The 20,734-nt window shown below is 40.0% G+C and overlaps 2 protein-coding genes across 3 annotated transcripts; one reads left to right on the top strand and one right to left on the bottom strand.

Moving 5' to 3' along the window:
* The first annotated feature begins 531 nt into the window (after window positions 1-531).
* LOC122072603 (monooxygenase 1-like) lies at window positions 532-5,048 on the top strand. Of its 2 annotated transcripts, none has more exons than XM_042636966.1 (6): window positions 532-731; window positions 2,187-2,333; window positions 2,891-2,932; window positions 3,478-3,631; window positions 3,776-4,004; window positions 4,236-5,048. In XM_042636966.1, the coding sequence occupies exons 1-6, from the start codon at window positions 652-654 to the stop codon at window positions 4,775-4,777; spliced, it is 1,194 nt and encodes a 397-aa protein (XP_042492900.1). In that variant the 5' UTR covers window positions 532-651; the 3' UTR covers window positions 4,778-5,048. The 2 variants fall into 2 exon arrangements, with proteins under 2 accessions (XP_042492900.1, XP_042492899.1); XM_042636965.1 differs by having other exon boundaries at window positions 542-731; window positions 3,463-3,631.
* Window positions 5,049-5,698: 650 nt separating this feature from the next.
* On the bottom strand, window positions 5,699-20,561 carry LOC122074748 (caffeic acid 3-O-methyltransferase-like). Its single transcript, XM_042639703.1, has 2 exons — window positions 20,032-20,561; window positions 5,699-6,548 (listed from the first exon to the last, which is right to left on the bottom strand). The coding sequence occupies exons 1-2, from the start codon at window positions 20,475-20,477 to the stop codon at window positions 5,867-5,869; spliced, it is 1,128 nt and encodes a 375-aa protein (XP_042495637.1). The 5' UTR covers window positions 20,478-20,561; the 3' UTR covers window positions 5,699-5,866.
* Window positions 20,562-20,734: the final 173 nt, after the last annotated feature.

Below are 20,734 nucleotides of genomic sequence, written 5' to 3'. Positions count from 1 at the left end.
GATCATGATTTATGTAATAAGATGATCATTATAAATATATATATCCTTATTTATGTAATCACCATTATGATTTAGAATATAAATCCTTATCTCAATATACTTTAATTGTGTATTGATTTATTGCTTTTTTTTTTTTTTTTTTTTTTTTTTTAAATTTACATGACAGAAATGGCAAAAAATAGGGCTAAGCCGTCTTGACAAAAATAGGATCAATCAAAGGTCAACCCGGCCTAATTAGGGTCAATCAGGGCCGGGTTGGACTGGGCTGAACCATAGGGTTGGGCTTAAGTTGAGTATCTCAACCTGACCTTAAGGTAAAATTGGGTTGGGGTTCGGGTTGATGTAAGAGGACTCGGTTGGGATGGGATTGTTAAAAACTAGCCCACCCCGGCCCTGTTGGTGGCTTGGTGCTCTAGTGTTGAGAGCAGTCTTAAAACCCTAACCATAGAATCAGAATATCAGATGATCCATGATTTTCTATTGCAATATGAAAAAAGAATTTCAGATGATTCAGATCCGTGACGTTAGAGAACTTTTGTATTTTTTCTTGTCAGTCAAATCGTCCACACACGCGCAAATAAATTAGTGTTGAAAAAAACTATAAGAGTGGATATCCAAACGCTTAGATGCAGATAAGAGAGAGAGAGAGAGATGAGTCTGTCGGAGGAAAAGGCGATTGTAATAGTAGGAGCTGGAATCTGCGGCCTCGCTACCGCCCTTGCCCTTCATAGGTAAGGACTCTTCTCCTTCTTCCTTCTGTCCTTGTTTTTAGCTTTCTGATCTTGTTTAAAATATAAGAAAACATTGGAACTAATAGAGATTTATATTAATAAAGCGGAAGAAGAATGAAAGGGGAAGAAGTGGCCCCTTCTTCTTCTTCTTCTATGAAACAAATGGCCTGCTGCAGATGATCGATACATTAAACATCAATTGCAAACAATTAGTTAGTTTGGTGAAGAAAATGCACACCGCTCACTCTGGTCTTTTGGTGGCTGGACTGTGGAATGGATAACTATTACTAAATTTTGATGGTTCATTTACTAACCCAAACCCACTCGGAAAAAAATCGCCTGTTTTTCTAATCTCTGTTTTTCTTGTGTTTTGCTAGTAGTTGCAGACGATTTTTATCCAACCCAACCCCACCCCCCACACCCCAAAAAAAAAAAAAAAAATCATTCATTAATGTTGGTCAAATTGTTGGTTAGAATATTTATGTGTGTGACGTCGGGTAACCTTGTCGGCTGCTGCCCTTGGGGTAGGGGTGGGGGGCCACGGTCAAGTGGCCAAACCTAACTATGGGTGGGTGATGGTTGAAGTGATTACGCTACCCAATTTACAGATACATTGGCCGCCGGTGTCTGACCTGATTAATACAAATGGGTATGCATCCATGTGTATACAACCAGCTGAGAGAGTAATGTCTTTATGGTTAAGAAGATACCCTTTTCCTTTCCGTGGGACGTCCTGAGATTGGCCGGTAAGCGACCTTCTGTCATTCTCAGAATCCCAGGTGACACTAATAATTCACTATAGATGATTAATCTAAGCCCAAAATTTAGCTTCCTGAAGTATAGATCACATTCCATAGAAGGTCCCAACTGTTACTGTGTAAGTGGTGCGAGTCTAGTGTCATTTTGTAATAAACACAAGAGAGCCAGCCCTAGCGGCATTCAGTGAATTCAAAAACCATCCAGGTGTGAGTTTAAAAGTTTTTTTGTGAACTTCATCACTCGGCCCCCTTTTCTCGATTAATTTTATTGAAAGTTGAAGGGATGGAGACTTGTTGAACTTATGACATCAAGGCAATTGAGTTGTGAGATGTTTCTGATCGGCCATTAAAAGCTGGTAGGAGGTAATTTTGGAAATTGTGTTTTTATGTTTTACTTTTTATTGATACCGATTGGATCATTAGGTTAAGAGTGGATTTTTTTTTTTCCGGTAAACAGAGAGGCCTAAGGGAGAGAGCTTGTAACCTAATTATCCACAGTTAGTGAAGTTGCAATCATCACGTCATGGATTATATTCATCTGTTGTGATTGTTTGTTTGTGTTTTCTTTTGCTACATCAATTGTGCTCTTTGCATTATGGATAAGATTCATTTTATAGACCATATATATATATATATATATGTTTGGATCCTATTAATTAATTTCTAACATACCTAATAAATTAATATATGATTTCAGGAAAGGAGTTAGTAGTAGAGTTGTAGAGAGATCAGAATCCCTAAGAGCCGCAGGAGCTGCAATCGGTATATTCGCAAATGGGTGGCGTGTGCTTGATGAACTTGGAGTGGGTCAAGAGCTCAGATCAAAAGCTGTTCTATTACAAGCGTACGTACGCATGTTTCTAAATAAATTAACCTTGTCAATTACTCTTCATTAATTGGTGTGATCTCATATGCCACTTAATAGAGTGTGAATCAAATTAATTAATGTTTAAATTGAAATTGAGATATCGATGTAAGTTCTTCCCTTCTGAATCAGATAGATTCATATCTAAAGGAGGTTGCCCAGAGTGGTGAACTAAACAACATCAATATTATTTAAAATATATATATATATATATACAAATTAAAGGAGAGTTTGGGTACCTTCATAGTCTGGATTCATTTAATTTGTCCCATTGAATTGAAGTGTAGATTTATGTCAACGTATAGACAAATTAACAAGCAAAACAAGCAAGGGGTTATGAGCATGTATTATCTATCCTGTACGTCAGTCAATTAATGTTTTGATCACCTCCTCTCCTCTTTGCTTGGATTTAATTAATTATTACTTTTATTAGGCCACTAATTTGTGGTTAGTGCATTTGCACTTGATGTTGTTTGTGTATTGAACTAATTTCTGTTTCAATAACACGAAGTAATTTTTGTATTATATCGATCCAGGGTGCGAGATGGAAGTCCACGGGGTGAAACGGTGTCATTGATGTAAGTTCTTACCCCCCACCATCCCCACCCCCACCCTCCCCCCCCCAACCCCCCCCAAAAAAAAAAAAAAATTAAAAGAAAAAAAGTCATTCATGTAAATTCCTCTTGAACTTTGATATGTAGTTTGGTTTATTAATTATTGGAACACAACCGAATCTCACTTTTATAGATATATCTGGGGAGGCAGACTTGAATGGGCATGAGGCAATCTACTTAATTGAAAACCCTCCTGCTGCTTTTTTTCACTACTGTTTAAGTTTCAAATTGAAACAAACATAGAACATTAGTAATTAATGTAGTTCTCGAAGGCTGTGTTTGGTTTGTATTCTTGTAATAGATTATAGGTTTAGATTGCATTTTGAAACCCTAGTCTTTGCTATTTCTTCGCTTTAGAATGCGATTTAGACCTAGTATCTCTTTCGAGAATGCATGCGGCCAATTAAACACTGCCTAAAGTAATCAATTAACATTTAATCAAGTAATGGATGAGTTAGAGAGTTTGATTGATTACTTATCAAAAATTAACGTAGGAATGAAGAATTTAGGTGCTTGAAGAGGAGTGATCTCATCAATGCCCTTGCCAACAATCTTCCACCCGATACCATACGCTTCGGATGCCAAACTGTTGCACTCAACTTGGATCCCCAAACTTCTCATCCTATTCTTCATCTTCATGATGGGACTGTCATCAAGGCGGAGGTAATTTAGATGATCATCCTAATTATTGATTCTCTCAATATTGTTGATTAGAGGATTCATGAAGTGGGCCGGTGGGGGTAAGGTGTACGTAGGAGTTCCTATATATGTTCATGTTCATGGATAATGGATCATGATACCCAGCAGGTTGTGATTGGATGTGATGGCATAAACTCTGTGGTAGCTGATTGGCTGGGGCTCAAAACTTCGAGCCAATTTTCTCTGTGCGCAGTGAGGGGGCTTACAAATTATCCAAATGGGCATGGGTTCAGCAAAGAATTTGTCCGAATAAGGAGAAACAATACCACATTAGGAAGAATCCCAATCGATGAGAAGCTGGTCCATTGGTTTGTAGGCCGGCTCTGGACTCCTCAAGGTAATAATTACTCATCTTGTTGAAACCTCTGTGAATTTGTCCAATCCTAGCTAGCTAGCTATCAAGCTAAAAACTATATATGTCAGTTTTCAGGATTCAGTTTCAGCCAATTTATTATGTCATTACATTTTAGAGATTTCAATTTTGATGGTTAATTAGTTAGTCTCCAAAATTCTAATCAATTATATGGTAAGAGTTGTAACCATTTCGATGATATGAAATCCGGAACAGATTCAAGACTTTCAAAAGAACACAAGCTAATCAGAGATTCAGCAGTGGAATCAATCAAGGATGATTTTCCAGCAGACGTAGAAATGATAAGAAACAGTGACCTCGCGTCGTTGACTCTCCTACGCCTAAAGTACAGGGCACCATGGGAGATTCTACTTGGAAACTTCTCAAAAGGAACAGTAACAGTGGCAGGGGATGCTATGCATGTTATGGGCCCGTTCATAGGACAAGGTGGTTCAGCAGGCCTAGAAGATGCGGTGGTGCTAGCGAGGTGCTTCGCAAAAGAGATGGGTGGCAATGGCAGCAGCAAGCCAGAAGAACAGGGGATGATGACGATACAGGCGAAAAGGGTAGGAAAGGCATTTGATCAATATGTAAAAGAACGTAGGTTTCGGATCCTGAGACTGTCTACGCAGAGTTACCTTACAGGATTGCTGGTGCAGGCCTCATTGCCAGTGATGAAGCTCATCATTCTCATGCTTCTTCTACTCCTCTTTCCTAACTCATTTGGTCACACCCGTCATGACTGTGGTCGGCTTTAGGCTATAGGCTATAGGCTATAGGCTTTAGGAAGGAATTCAAGTATTGATCATGAACCTGCGGCCCCTCCTGCCGCTGCTTAGTTAGTAGTTTGTAATAATATAAATCAATGGCCGGGTACCTTAGCTACATGGTTGGGATTTGGGTTTAATTTTATTTCTTTGATGATAGATTATCTGGAAGCCATGTTAGTTATTTGCACATTTGAATTTGCAAGTTTTTTGGTAATATGTATATGGCATTTATTTGGAAGAGCTATCTAGTTACATTTAATTATCACCAGAGATAATATTGGCATAAAGCCCTCTTCACTCCAAGATTGAAGAAGACTTCTTTTCCCATGTAAAGTAGTTTTCACAATGGAGTTTTTCATCTTTTTCAACATATCTACTAAGACACAATTATTAATTTTTTTCTGGTGAAAAAAAAAATATTATTGTATGAATATGATTTATATGGTAGGATTTTCACTGGTAGACACAGCCAAAATTATATATGATGATGGTAGGATGACAGGCGAAGGACCTCCATCAATTGGAAGAAATTTAATGTTTTTTCATCTGTGGATGAGTCCAGACTCCATGCCATGTTTTATACTATCTCTTATTGGAATAATAGAAAAGATTTTGCCTATTTATAGAGACAAATTTTTTTTTATTGAAAGTTGAAACATTGAAATACCAAGTTTTATACTTTTTCGGAGTAAACTGAAATGGTCATCCAAACAACCAAAATTTACAACCGAGGAAACCTCACGTTTTTGACAATTGATATTCTTGCTGTCCTAATGGTTAAGAATTAAATATAGGGTTTATGATGTTACAGGGAGAATCTACTGAGCATTTCCCTGAACTCAATTCTCAACTAGGTGGATTTTTTATTTTTAATTTGGGATTTTTTTGGGAGGATAAGTAACCCAATTTTCTTATTTACCACAACAAACAGAGCTCAAAGAATTTGTTATCCTAATTTTTCATAAGGCGGCAAGACCATAAGAGCAGAGCAAGCAGTTGAAGATACAGCCATCCAAACATGGTCCATCTGTAAGGCAAACCCAAAGAAGAGAGAGAGAGAGAGAGAGAGAGAGAGGCTCAGACCTTCTTTAAGAATTCCATGACATAACTGTTAAAAGTATTGCTGCAGGCAACTCGGAAGCCAGAGAAGCCGGCACCCATGGCCAGGGCTTCGAACTCCTTCTGGGTCCTCTCTTTTCCACCTGAACAGTGAGCCAGCATGATGCAATCCATCTGGATTTGGCTCTGGGCAGCACGTGTGGCCTCCGGGATTGCCGGGAGGAGACCATCGACGACGATGACCTTGCCGTTGTCGGGCATAGAGTCGTAGCAGTTCTTGAGGAATTTAAGGCAGTGTTGGTCGCTCCAGTTATGGCAGATCCATTTCATGAAGACAGCATCGGCTTTGGGAACACTGACGAACATGTCGCCGCTGACGTGTTCGATGCCGGTGTAGGAAGGGGCATTCGCGATGACGTGAGGCAAGTCGAAATTGATACCCTTGAGGGATGGGTACATGGAGACAATCATGTTGAGGGTGGTACCCACTCCCCCACCCACGTCCACCAAGGAGGTGAGGCCCTCGAAGCCCTTGTAGGTGTTGAGAATCTTCTTCATGATGCTGGTGGAAAGGTTGGACATTGCATTGTTGAAAACATTGTTGAACCTGGGATCTGTGCCAAGGTAGTCGTAAGATGTCATCCCATGGGCCTTCTCGAAGGGGATTCCACCCTCCAACACTGCATCTTTCAGGTGGTATCTACATTCATATGCCCCGTTAATAATACAATGGCATTATTAATTAGTAAGAATGTAATATCGGAGAGGAATACGTAGACACGGGAAAGAAATCAAAAAGATAATTACACAATACAAGAAATTTAATATGATTCGACATAAACACTTCTAAAACTTGTCCACAACTTAATCATGATTGCAGAGTAAAAAAAGAGTCCTCAATTATAGAAAAACCAAGAACTCCAAGTCTTTGAGGTTTGTAACCGTTTGTTTCAGAAGGCTATAGAAACATTATTTACAGTCCAACAGGAGTTTCCCTTCTACAGAAAATATGGCCTTCGATGGCATCTTGATGGTTGAAGTGTTCCCTTTGAGTAAGGGTGTTAATCGGTTTGGTTTCGGTTTAAACGGTGCGAATCGGTTCAGTTCACATTTATTTGACTAAAACCATAATCGCACCATTTACTAAACGGTTCCACTTTCTGAAACCGTGACCGTTTAGTAAACGGTTTCGGTTTCCACGGTTTCTAAATGGTGTCGGTTTTACGGTTTTAAATGGTTTTGGTTTCGGTTTATTCCATACGGTTTGTAAAACGGTTCACAATCAGTTTGTTATAACTTGCAACCATCTCTAAACTGAAGATCATAAGCTTATCAAAAAATAATTGGTAACCACAAACTAGAGATTCTATATTAACGATGGTATGTCTTAATTTGATAATCTAGTGTTATTTCTTTGCATGGCCGTTCTTAAACATTTAGAACTAATATCATACAACATCCAAATCTAGCCTTCTACAACATAAAATATTAAAATGACAGGTGGTTCAACCAAAACACCCCATCTATGATAACACAATAATATAGTAACATATATGAATTACAAATTCATGATCTAAAGCCTAAACTTGAACTGAATTGCAATAAATCATACCAAAGTAGGATAGACACTTAATTTAATTGTTAATTGTTATACGGATTACTGCCCCTTCTTTATTTAATTGTTATACAGATTAATCGGATCGGTTTAAACGGTTTCAATTCTGTTTGAAACCAATGGGTTATGCGGTTAAAATCAACCCAACCCGTTTAGCTAATCAACCAGAAACTTGAAACCATAACCGCACCATTTACTAAACGGTTTTGCGATTTTGGTGTAAACGGATCGGTTCGGTTTTGGTAAACAGTTTTGGTTACAAATTCACATCCTTACCTTTGAGAAATGGCCTTCTAGAAGTCATCTCTCTTTCTGTGTTTCATCTGCTAGTGGAATCAGATTCGATCCACTTCATTTCTTAAATCTGGACCCCACTAAATAGTTTTTTCTGTCCGTGAAAGGTATCCTATATGACATTGGACATATAGCTTCATATATTTTTTTTCAATGCAATTTTTTACTTTATTTCGATGAAGTATAACATAGTTGACTCCCCAACTAGAAAGCCAGTGTTTATATATATATATATATATATATATTTCGCTAAAGATCCCAATTTGTATTAAAGAAGAAAAAATGAAATTGAAAATACATCAAAGAACTGAAGAGCTAAAAACTCCCACTTTCGGCACTGCCATTAGCAGGAGCGCTCAACAGACACTCATATAAACCTATACCTAAGTCTAGACTGCACATCCTTCATTACTCCAGCTTGAATGTGATATGGAAGACTTGGAACAACTTCTGATATGCTTGATTTTGCTGCTACTTTAGCGAGGTAATCAGCGATGCCATTTGCTTCTCTAAAACAATGAGTTATCTTCCATGGGATGGACTAAAGGTAATGATAGGTTGCATTCCAATCTTGCAGAACAAATCAAGGGATAATATTTTCCAATAGAGTTGCCATTATCGCCTCTGGGTCTGTCTCAATCCACAGAGCTTCAATTCCTCTATTTTTGGCCATCCATATACCCTCCACCAGCCCTTTGAATTCTGTCTTGTAATTTGATTGTACTCCTAGGAATGCATTAAACGAGTCCACAATGAATCCATTGTGATCTCTATGGATACCTGCTACTCTAGCTCGACCTGGGTTGCCCATTGAACAACCATCTACATTCAACTTATGCCATCCATTCCTAGGGTGCACCAATGGACTTCAAGAATGGTATCTATCATGGCACTTCAAATGGTACCTGTCATGTCCAGCTTACACTCCTTCACTTCTCTGAGAATTCTTTGAAATATATAACCAAGTAGTTTACAACCATTGCCATATCATCTCTCATTCCTCTCCTTTCAAATGTTATCCCCCACAATAACAAAGCCTGCAATCCAAGGGTCCCTCAATGCTAAGGTTCGAGCTTTCCTCTTCCACCAAGTTATCAGATTCAGAATAGCTCCTTGGGCTTTCCATCCAACACCAAACACAGGCCACAAATCTTTTCCATACCTCTACTATGTAGTTGCATGCAAGGAACAGATGATTGAATGATTCCTCTGAGATTCCACACAGGCTGCACTTTGAGACTAACAAGACACCCTTTTCCACACTCTATCATCTGATGGGAGCTTACCATTAACCAAACTCCATCCAAATGTGGCTTGCCTAGGTTACAATTGCCTACCCTATATTATTGACGACCATGGAACCATTGGATTCCTTTTTTTAATTTCTTCTCAAGCAAAGTATGTGGAAAACGCCCAAGAGGATGAGTAGCTCCATACACATCTATCCTCAGAAGCAATTTGAGGAAGTCGAACTGATATAGCCTTCTCAATGATACCTGTCAAAAAAACTTATCTGACCCTTGGTAAAGACCATTAATTATGTGTATAAAATCAGCTACCTTTGTGTCCACATTTACAAATAAACTTTCCTCAAGACCAGACTTCTTCATTATAGAAAAATCACCAAGCCATCTATCCTTCTAGAAGCATATAAATCTGCCATTGCGCACCACCCATCTTTCTTTAGACTCCATTAAATTCCAAACCCTCCTTATTCCCGGCCATATGGACGATGGTTTATAAGAACTCCTCATTGACCCATTTCGAGCTATGAATCTAGCTCTTAAAAACCTACACATCACTGAGGAGTCATGCTTAATGTGCTATGCTTGTTTACCAAGGAGGGCTTTATTAATATCTCAGAGTCGACAAATACCCAACCCTCCTTCATCTCTAGGCCTGCAGACTTTGTCCCAACTAACTGTTATTGCTTTCGTGGATTCTACATCCCATGTCCATAGAAAATTCTGCATCCATCTTTTAGCTAGAGTTATTAGTGATGATAGCCACTAGTACACAAAAAAAGTATGAATAGGCAAGCCTAGAACTACAGACCGGATCAATTGAGCCCTTCCTGCCATTGATAACATTTTACCTTTCCAACTTGCCAGTCGACCTTTAATTTTGTCCATAGTCAACATCCAAGCCTATTTTTTCACCCTTCCCTTGAATATTTCTATGCCCAAATACTTGATAGGAAAGTTGCACATAGGAACTCCAATAACATTAGCAATAACTTGCCTTCTAGTAGGAATAATGTTTCCCAAAAATAGTTTGCTTTTCTCCATGTTCATTTTTTTACCAAAAAATTCTTGGTAGTACGTCAGAAATTCACTGAGTTTCTTGACATAGTTGATTGATGCATTCATAAAAATGAATTTGTCGTCTGCAAATAATAAGGTCATTGGGAGCACTGCTCCTCTTGGACCCTGCGGCGCTTTTAATTTTAATTTTTCTCTAGAAGCTTTCTCAATCCTCTACAGAGGACTTCCTCTACTAGTATAAAAAGAGTAGGAGACATTGGGTCTCCTTGCCGCAACCCTCTTTCCACTTCAAAATATCCTATAGGACCACCATTGAGAAGAAATGATATTTTGGCTTAAGACAGGATTTGATAAATCCATTTAATTTAAGACTCTGAGAACCCAAATCGATGAAGCACTCAAAACAAAAAGCCCCATGATAAAGTATCAAATGCTTTTTGAATGTCAATTTTGATACCCAAGCCTCCCCCTCTAGATGTTGCGGACATCAAATTTGTTAGCTCATAAGCCATGCAAATATTTTTCTAAATCAGTTTCCCTTTCTGAAAGGTCGCTTGCTCCTCAGAGACCAATCGAGGTAGAAATGCGACATTCTTGTAACTAGAATTTTAGAGTCTTACAGAAGAAGTTCCCCGTACAAAAGGGGTCTGAATTTGTCCAAAGTCTCAGCTCCTGCAAATTTTGGGATTAAATCCAGAAAATTGTTGTTAACTCCCCTAGGTATGACACCACTTATAAAAAACCTCTTCACTGCCTTGCAGAAGATCAACTGAAAGAAATATCTAAAGAAAGAACCTAAAAACCCATCTAGTCCAGGAGAACTGTTAGGATCTAAATCCCATAATGCCTTTTTTATTTTCACCTCCACAGGAATCAGATTAAGAGTCAACAAATCCACTTCATCAATTAGCTTAGGAATGCGGATTTTGGATGAAAGGAGACATGGGAGAGAGTGAGGGTGGTGCTGTGGATAGGTCCTTGATCACTGAACATGATCCTGAAGGTGGATGCCCGCCGGAGAGAGGTCGTCAACTACATCTGATTGACTTTTGGAAACCCCTTCCTAAGGAGGCTGTCCAATTTGAGGGTGTTCCAGAGGTGATCAGTGATTCTAGTGGCGAGAAGAATGTTGGGAGTGGGAGACCGAATCCTTAGAAGAAGTCTTTTGCTACTCTGTTCGGGAATGTCATGCCGTATGTGGATTTGCTACCTAAGCCCATTCAAGCCGAATCGTATTCTAAGATCGTCATACCCCAAGATGCCTACGAGGAGCGTCTGGATTGTTTTAAGTTTGCATTGATAGGGAGGGTAAACTTTCGATTCTTGTCAATGGATGAAATCAGACTACCTGCTGCAGAGGGGTGGACTTTAAAGGGTAAGGTTTCATTGTCTCCAATGGGGAAGGGCTTTATTTTGTTTCAATTCGAGCTTGAAGGAGATATGAATACTATTTGGAGAAGAAATACCATAAAATTTAAGAACCAGGTTATTCGGTTTCAAAGGTGGAAGCCAGACTTTGATGTCCATGCTATTCACAAACCGATAAAATTGGTATGGACCAGGTTTCCAGACCTACCACTAGAGTACTGACACTAGAAGATCCTATTATCCATGGCAAAAGGGGCGGGAAGGCCTGTCACTCTGGATCGCAGAACTCGATCTTCTACTATGGGAAGTTTTTACGAGAGTTTAGGTCGAGAAGGTGATTGGATCCAAGAGATTGGATGAAATTCTCGTTGAAAGAAGGCAGCCTGGGTCTGGTGAGGTGTATTGGTTCAAACAGAAAATCAACTGTGACGATGAGATAAATAAATGTAGTTTCTGCCATAAGGTAGGTCATGTAATCCAAGGTTGCAGTGAAAAGAAGTGGCAGATGCTCAAGTAGGGGGTACTGAGTAGGAGGCGATGGCTTTTGAGGTCAGTGGTGCCTTAGAGGTGGTGGCCATGGATGGGATCGGTGCTTCAGGGAGAAGATCGGATAAGGATGGAGCTATGGTGGCATATAATCTCGTTTCCAATCAGGGAAAGAGTCATACCTTAGATGGAGTCGATATTCCCTTAGATATTCCTCATTCTAAGGAAAATATGATGTCTAATATGGAAGATGCGATGGGGAGAGGCAATATTGGGGTTGTCATTCCTTTTGAGCAATTTGGTTGCTCAGTCAAATAATGGTTTGGATGGAAACTCTTACGAGTCTTACAACTAAGAACTAGATCATCACATTAGGTCCACAGTCGGTTCAGGTTGTGGGTCAGACCATGGGAGTTGCTATGAATCCTTTGAGCAAGATGAAGAGGAAGAGTGTAGGCCATCAGATTCTTTTGAGGAGAGATGGGGGAAGGAAAGAGAAAGTGTGATGGCTGTGCATTATGCGATCAGGGGCCATGGCACAGGTGGGGGGCGAGTCATCGGTCTTGTTTGGTGACATCCCATCAAAATCTTCATCAACGTGTTGATGGGGTATCGAGGGATCACCATGAGGATGTGCTTTAGGTGGATCAGCTGGTTAGTGAGAAGGAGAAGGGCTTGGACATTAGCAGGCACCAAAAACGGAAGTCAGGTGCTTCCCAAGAGCAGACTTTTAGAAAGTCTGATAGAATTTCTCTTAAAAAAAAGTAATTATGTTGGTTCTCTATTGGAACATCAGAGGGATGAAGAAGAAGGATGCTCGTCTGTATTGCTGCTGATGTTGGAGGTGCAGCAATTTCCAAGAATTTTCTTTTGTAAGCATGGCTTTGATGTTGATTTTATTCACAATTGTAGAACTAACAAGGTTTCGAACCTATGGGTTGTTTGGAGAAGAGGTTTATGCAAACCGTTGGTGACTAGTATGTCAGACCAACATATATCTGTAAAGGTATTTTGGAAACAAAAAGCTTTTCTCTTGTCCGTGGTTCATGCGAAGTGCCTCAGGGCCGAGAGAAGGGAGCTGTGGGAAAACCTGGCCGCCTCTTGGCCTAGTTAAGGTCTGCCTTGGATGGTGATAAGAGCTTTCAATGCTACTCTTTTTTCTCATAAAAAAAGAGGTCTGGGATCTTTCAACATGGGCTCTGTAGTAGAGTTCGGGGCTATGGTGGATGGGTGTTCTCTTTTCCAGGTTCCCTCTCAAGGGCGCAAATTTGCCTGGACAAATAATAGGAGAAGGGGGAATGTGGTAGCGGTCCTAGATAGGAGCTTCTACAATGATTCTTGGTTTACAGTGTTCCAGGAATGCCATCAAAAGGTTCTGACCAGTGGTGCTTCTAATCACACCCCTTTGTTGGTGGAGTCGGAGGCCACGATCAAGTCGACAAACTATCCTTTTCAGTTCTAGAGATTCTGGACAGAGAATGGGTCTTTTCTTCAGGCTGTGTGGGATTCTTGGGGTGAATGGGTGAGTGGCCCCACCATCTATGTGTTCAGCCAAAAAATCAAGAGATTGAAAGGCGCGATCAGGGTGTGGGCGAGGAAAAATTTTCCAAATATTAATTTGAAAATGGAGGATGTTCTGAAAGGGCTGGAGGAGGTGCAATTTGAGATCGATGCTAATGGAATGGATGACCAGACCTTTAATTGTGAAGCTGATGCAAAAACTCGCTATTTAAAAGCGATGGAGAATTTTGATAAGCTCTGGGCAGAAAAATCTCGATCTCATTGGAGATTAGAGGGTGATAGATGCTCGAAGTTCTTCCACGTCTCAGAAAAAGTGTGAAGAATGAAGAACTCCATTAGATCTCTGAAAGATGGTGATGGGTAGATTATCTCTGATAAGTGGTAGTTGGAAGATTTTGTCATTAGTTTTTATCAAAAAATCCATAAATCTACTCCAACAACGGAGCACTTGAATTTGTTGGATAGTATTCCTTTAGTGTTGGAGGACCTTGACAGATGGAGGTTGGATTTGATTCCTGTTGATGCTAAAATTAAAAGAGCAAATTGGGAGCTTGATTCGGAAAGTGCCCTAGGTCCAAATGGTTTTCTAGGTACGTTTTATAGAGTATGTTGGGACATTATTTCTGGGGATGTTTGTAGGGCTGTCAAGGGTTTTTTTAGTAGTGATTTCATGCCACAGGGGATGAATAGCAATTTGCTAGTCTTAATTCCTAAAGTTGAGGGTGTCATGTCTCAGGATAAATTTAGGCCCCTTTGCTTAGGTTTTTTCTTTTTTTTGTAAAATTATCTCTAAAATTTTGGCTTTGAGATTGTCTGTCCTGTTACCTAAGCTTATCTCTGAGGAACAGAGGCCTTCCAGAAAGGGAAAATTACTCATGCTAATATTTCCCTGGCGTTTGAGTTGTTTAACATGCTATTCTCTACAACTAGAGGGGGTGGAATGGGTATAGACATTCAGAAAGCCTATGACTCTATCTCATGGACTTTCTTGTATCATGTCTTAAGGAAATTTGGATTTTCTGAAAGGTGGATTGCATGGGTTCATCAGTTGCTGGCTTTTGAGAAGTTGTCTGTGCTTCTGAATGGTGGTCTGATAGGCTATTTTGGGGTAGAGCGTGGTTTGAGACAAGGGGATCCTCTATCTCATATGTTGTTCATTCTAGCTGAAGAAGTCCTGTGCATAGGTCTTCACCGCTTGGTGGCAGAAAAAAAAATCATTCTGCTGAAAGGCCCTAGAGGGGGGTCACGCCTGCCCATTGCCTGTTCGCGGATGATATTTTTATTTTTGCCAATGAATCTATCAGATATGTCCGCCACTTGAAGTTTTTTTTGTAGAGATACTAGGAGTTTTCTGGGCAATGTATTAACCTTGAGAAAAGTAAATTATTTCTAGGCCATCATCCTCCTTAGAGAAAACAGGCTATTGCAGAAGAGTTAGGCATCCCTCTGTGTTCTCTTCCTACCAAATATTTAGGGGTGGAGATATTCAAAAGCAGAGTTAAAAAGGAGCATGTCTTTCCTATCATGGATAGGGTGAAGGATCGGCTAGCTGGCTGGATGGGAAAAATTCTCTCCTTGGCATGAAGGGTGGAGTTGGTGAAGACAGTGATCTTGAGCATGCGGATTCATAGCTTTGCTATGTACTGGTGGCCTGCGTCTTCAATTGTGACTATGGAAAGGTGGATGAAAAACTTCGTTTGGTAAGGGGAGATAGATACCTTGAAGAAAATAGTTGTTCACTGGGATAAATGTTGTAAACCCAAGGAGGAGGGAGGCCTTGGTCTACGAAGGCTGAGAGATGTTAACATGGCAATGTTGTGCAAATCAGCTTGGAGAATAAAAAATGAAGACTCTATGGCTTGCAGATTCTTGAGGGGTAGGTTCCGTAACAAAGAAGGCCTTCCAAACAAAGCATACAGGAACTCCTCTATTTTGCCTGGAATCAGAAGAGTTTGGAACTATATTAAATCTAAAGAGAGATGGATTGTTAGAGATGGTAGCAAAATAAAATTCTGGAAGGACATATGGGTGGGTCAACAGTCGCTGGAAGAAAGAATTGATTTGAATAATGTTGATTTGCTCTCCTTTGTAGGCAAGGTGAGCCGATTTATTGAAAATTTTAATTGGAAGGTCCCTAATGTAGACTCTTTTGGCATGAAAAGTATATTTGACGGGGTTTCTAGAATTCCCATCCCTGAGTAGGAGTGCCAAGTTCGATGTGTTTGGAATTTAGCCCATGATGGTATTTTTAGCTCCAAATCGGCATGGGAGGACCTTAGAATGAAAAAAGCTACTGTTTCTTGGGCGTCCCTTATTTGGTGCAAAAAGCAGAAGCCTTAGTCTCTATTTAGCCAGGAGAGCGATTCATGGCAAGTTGTCTACAAATGAAGAGGTGAAGAAGAGAGCAGTCCCAATTGCATCCAGGTGTGAGCTCTGCAAATCTGAAAAGGAATCTTTAAATCATATGTTTTGTAAATTGTCCTTTTGCTATAGAAATCTGGAACCTTCTTTATGAAAGTTTCAATATTAGGTGGTCTGGCCTGGGATCGCTGCTTGATCTTGCTCAGTGGTGGAAAAGAAAATGGAAAAATGTGTGTTGTAAGGAGGCGTGGAGTTTAGGAATGGCTACCGTCTTAGACCATCTTTGGAAAGAAAGAAATAACAGGAAATTTGAGGGCAAAGGCTGGCTGCCCAGGTATGTGTTCTTCATGGTGGTGGATGATATCAGGAGGAACAAGCCTTGCACTTTTGGTGAGGTAAAATCGGCTGTTGATGTGTTGTATTGTAACCGCCTGGGGCTCCCCATCCAGGCTGCTACTCACAGAGACATTTTAGAAGTTTTCTGGTGCAAACCTCCCATAAATTGGATTAAGCTTAACTTTGATGGAAATTCATTGGGTAATCTTGGTCGCGCTGGTGCCGGAGGAATTTTTCGGGACAGCTTTGGCAGAGTTCTAGCCACTTATAAATTGTTTTTGGGGGTAACAGGTGTATTTGAAGCTGAAATTGAAGGGTTAATGGAGGGGCTCATGCGTGCTAAGGAAATGAATTTCAATCAATTGTGGGTGGAATCAGATTCCAGTGCAGTGGTTACTTCGCTTCATCAGAGGAAAATTCCTTGGTTCGCCCTTCAGAGATGTTCGACGATCCTCCCATTCTTAGCTAGCATAAGCTAGAAAATCTCCCACAATTATAGAGAAGGGACCTCTATTGCGGATTACTTGGCCAGGGATGTTGCAAAGTCGGGAGTATCTACTGATAATGTGACCTTACCATCTCACATTCAAGATATGCTGGCTAGAGATGCTGAAGGAAGACCTCATTACCGTTTTGAGTACTGCCTTTTCTTTCCCCTGCTGATGGCAATGCCGTAGGTGGGGGATGGGTTTGGCATGTGTTGGGTGTTGTTTCTTTTAGTTGTTGTTCTATCTTTTTTTTTTTTTTTCTTTCTATTTTAATGAAATAATCCTTTTAGCAAAAAAAAGTTAGCTTAGGAATGTTGTCCAATAACTCTGAATGCTCTACTAATGGCTTTGATCTATGAAACTCTTCAAAGTAATTCCTCATATACTCCGCTATCCGCTCTCTATCCTGTAAAACAGCACCATCCATTGTCTTTAATAGTCATATAGTGTTCTTCGCTCTTTTTATCTTAGTGTAAAGCTGGAAGAACTTAGAGTTCCTGTCTCCTTCCTTAATCCATCTTAACTTTGACTTTTCATCCCATAGTTTCTCGTGATTCTGTAGAGCTTTTAGATACTTGATATTTGCATTAGCCACCAAAACAAATAAAAAGTCATCTAAATCCCTTTCCTCTATCTGCTCTTGGACAACCACTAACTCCTCCTTAGCCTTCACCAGTTCACTTTCAAAGTTTGGAAATGTGCCTCTAGACCAAGCTCTCAGGATAGGCTTCAGCCTCTTAAGCTTCTGAGTTCACATGAAAATGGCACTACCCGTGATCGGTTGCTTCCAGGACTCATTAACAACCTGCAAGAAAGAGCCCTCCTCCATCCAAAACTTGTGAAATTGAAAGCGACAATTTGGCGATTTTGGAACCGCCTAGGAAGAGATCACTAATGGGGAGTGATCCGAGCATGCTCTTAGTAAAACCAATTGAAAACAATCAAGTAACAAACTAAGCCATTCCTCATTGCAAAAACTCCTATCCAAGACGGAAAGAACATTACCTCTGTTGATATTTTGACCAAGTAAACTTCCTTCCCTAAGAAGATATCAGAAGTAATGAACACCCATCAACAATGGCGTCAAATTCCGCTACTGAGCCTAAACTGAAATTTCCTGGCCCTCTTTTTTCATGTGAGGCAAGCGTTGCATTGAAATCACCGAAAATCATCCAAGGCCCCACTTAAGATGACACCCCCGCTAGTTCAAGCCACAAATCACGCTGTTGCACTCTAAAACTGCTAGCATGCATAGTTGTAAGAAAAACATCATTGCCTTTCCATCCCACTTTCAAAGAGATCTACTAGTGAGAAGAAAAAATAACAAGCGGCTTTTGTAGGTAATTTCTCCATAGTATCCATATAGTTGGAACCTTATTAGGTTTATCATTGTGAATACAATATGCAACAAACCCAATGCTATTGAAGATTTTTTTGGGAAGAACAGATACTTCAATCATCGGCTCAGCCAAACAAATCTGATCTGGTGCATGATCCTTCACCATCAATCTCAAGGCTGTACGAGCAACAGCCTTCTTGAACCCCCTAATGTTCCAAAATATGACTCGCATATATCATATTTGAACCCCAGTAATACAGCCAGACTTGCGAGTCTGCTCCGTTGTACTAACTTGCTTATTTTTCTTCCTTCTAACAGTCACCATACCTTGACCATTCTCCAAATCTCTAGATGCCTTGTCAACACGAGAAATTTCCTTATGGTGCACAACCACAACACCATCCTGCACTTCACTTGGTGAAATTTCCAGAATTTCATTGTCTAAGCCACCGACATTTTCTTCCTGCCTCAAACGTGCACCAATGCCTTGGTTAGAGTAAAGAAAAAGATTGCTAAATGACCCAAAAGCCAACCCGCTGGAGCTTAAACCGCCTGGTCCATATTTAACCCAAATTGGTGTCCATATGGCATTTGATAATCTGACTAAATTTTACTCTATAATTGATGGAATCATGCATCCCACCATTCATATATTCATCTCGTGCTGATCAGTAGACATCTATTTATCAAAAAACTCTATTGTTCATTATATTTTGTTATGTTTGTCTGGAATTCTTGACTCACTCTGATATATTTTGGTGGTGATCTGAATGATATTTTTTCTGAGGTCTGTGATGGTAGCTATCAAAGGAAATGTGCCGATCCGTACGACTTGACCATCCACGATCCGTTGGATTGACCCGCCTTGAAGAAGTATATATATGTACTATCTTCTTGTTGAGGAAGGTAGTGAGATTTGGGGATTTTCGAGTTAGCGTTTTTGGATGAGAGTTTCTTGCTGTGAGTTTGGGTGCTCTTGAGAGATCGATCTCCTCTGTAAACTTTCTTCCATCATATAGTGAATCATCTTCTTTGTCCGAGGACGTAGCACATCACATTGGTGTGTGAACCTTGTTATATCTTTAAGTCATCTTGTTTGAATATGTTCATTTTTTTTTTTCGTATTTATTGATGTTCGTTCTAACATATTTTATCATCACTCGACTTTCCTAACACTCTAGACAACTTCTAGAAAACTGACTCATACAACAATAACATAGATTATTATTCTATACTCTTTAATTCACACACATGACACGATACAATATTTAATCATTTTACTTCATTCTTTTCTATTCTAGAAAACTCATGGAAAACACATTGTGTGTCGACAGTTAAAAATAATAGATAATAGAAATAATGACTTGTGTGTCTATCTCACTCCTTAAATTCAAATTTTTGTATCTTTTTATTTCTTGGCAATCAAACATAGCCTCAATATTGGTTTCTTGATTTTCAAGTCACATGTAATATGCCCCATCTCATTTTTTTGTGAATACTGCTTTTAAGTACTTTCATGGTGTCCTCACGAGTTTGGGTTTGGGAAGTCTAAAGGAATATTAACAATGAAGAGTTGGTTTGGATAAAGTTAGTTGAAACGCTAAGCCCATCTATTGGTTGGAGAAGCCTTAGTGTTTCAATTGGCTGATATAGGCTCTTTAAGGACGCACATGGATCTTTTGTCTCGTCAAATTTATCAAACCATTTAAACTTATCAAGAACCCTTATTTCAGGGAAGAAATATATTTCCTCTAAATCAATCAACAGATCTTCCATGCCCTTAACATTCTTCAAGGCCATCTTCCTTTTGGGCTAGAGTCGTGAGAGGGCCAAATATTTTCCAACCTAGGGAATCCAATATTGGTCAATACTAGAGAGAAATACATGTATTTTCTCACTCAATGAAGGCAAGCCATTTCCTAAAGCTAAGATCAATAATTGACAGGAAATGAGGTGGAGTTATAAGTTCCTCCGAAAAACAGAGCAACCAATCCCTTCACCTATGAATTTTTTTTTATGGAAGCAATTAAGGAAGGATACGTACTCGGTAATCGGTAGGAAGGAAGAGTAAAAAAGGCAGAAGAAATCGGTGGATATGGCGGAGCACGTACCTGCTCTCTACGAAGACCTTGTCTTGATCCAGCAGAACCAAGGGAGTGAAAGAGACTCCATCTTTGTTGTTTATCAAGAACTTGGAGACTGGAGCAAGACCGTATAACCTCTGGGGGCTGGGGCTGCTGCTGCCGTCGTCGAGGGTGTGCTGAGAGCAGGTGAGGATGGAATGGCTGGCCAGAAGGCGCAGGATGCGGTCCAGCATCACAGGAGCATCAGCGTTATTAGTGGGCAAGTGAGCGGCGATCTCCGAAGGTGACAAATGTGCCCCTGCGCCGGCCTTGCCGATTATCTCGAAAAGGTCGAGCTCAATGGCCGATCTCAGCACCATGGGCAGCGCTTGTAAGGTGGCCAATTGCATGGCGTACATGCATGCTTCCTCTTCCTCCTCCTGCTCTTTCTTGCTGAGCGGCCTCTTCTCCACCTGCCATTCCTCAGAATCCATCAGTTGATTATTGGGCTTTTGGTCTTTGGAATTGATTTTTTGAACACAGACACCTTCACACTATCACGCCTCTGCCCGGCTGGATATCCCTCCTTCCCTTCCGCTCATAGTTCCCGGATATACGTATATATGAAAAAGACCTCTTACGTGTTATGAGAGGAATGAAATTATAAAATAGAATCAAAGCAATTATGTATCTTATCTATTGGGATTACTTCCCTTTTTTTTTTTTTATTCATATAAGATCATTTTAATAA

This window comes from Macadamia integrifolia, chromosome 3, assembly GCF_013358625.1.
Source record: "Macadamia integrifolia cultivar HAES 741 chromosome 3, SCU_Mint_v3, whole genome shotgun sequence".
Taxonomy (NCBI): domain Eukaryota; kingdom Viridiplantae; phylum Streptophyta; class Magnoliopsida; order Proteales; family Proteaceae; genus Macadamia; species Macadamia integrifolia.
The sequence above is the reverse complement of the archived record's forward strand: the minus strand, read 5'-3'. Positions and strand labels throughout refer to the sequence as shown.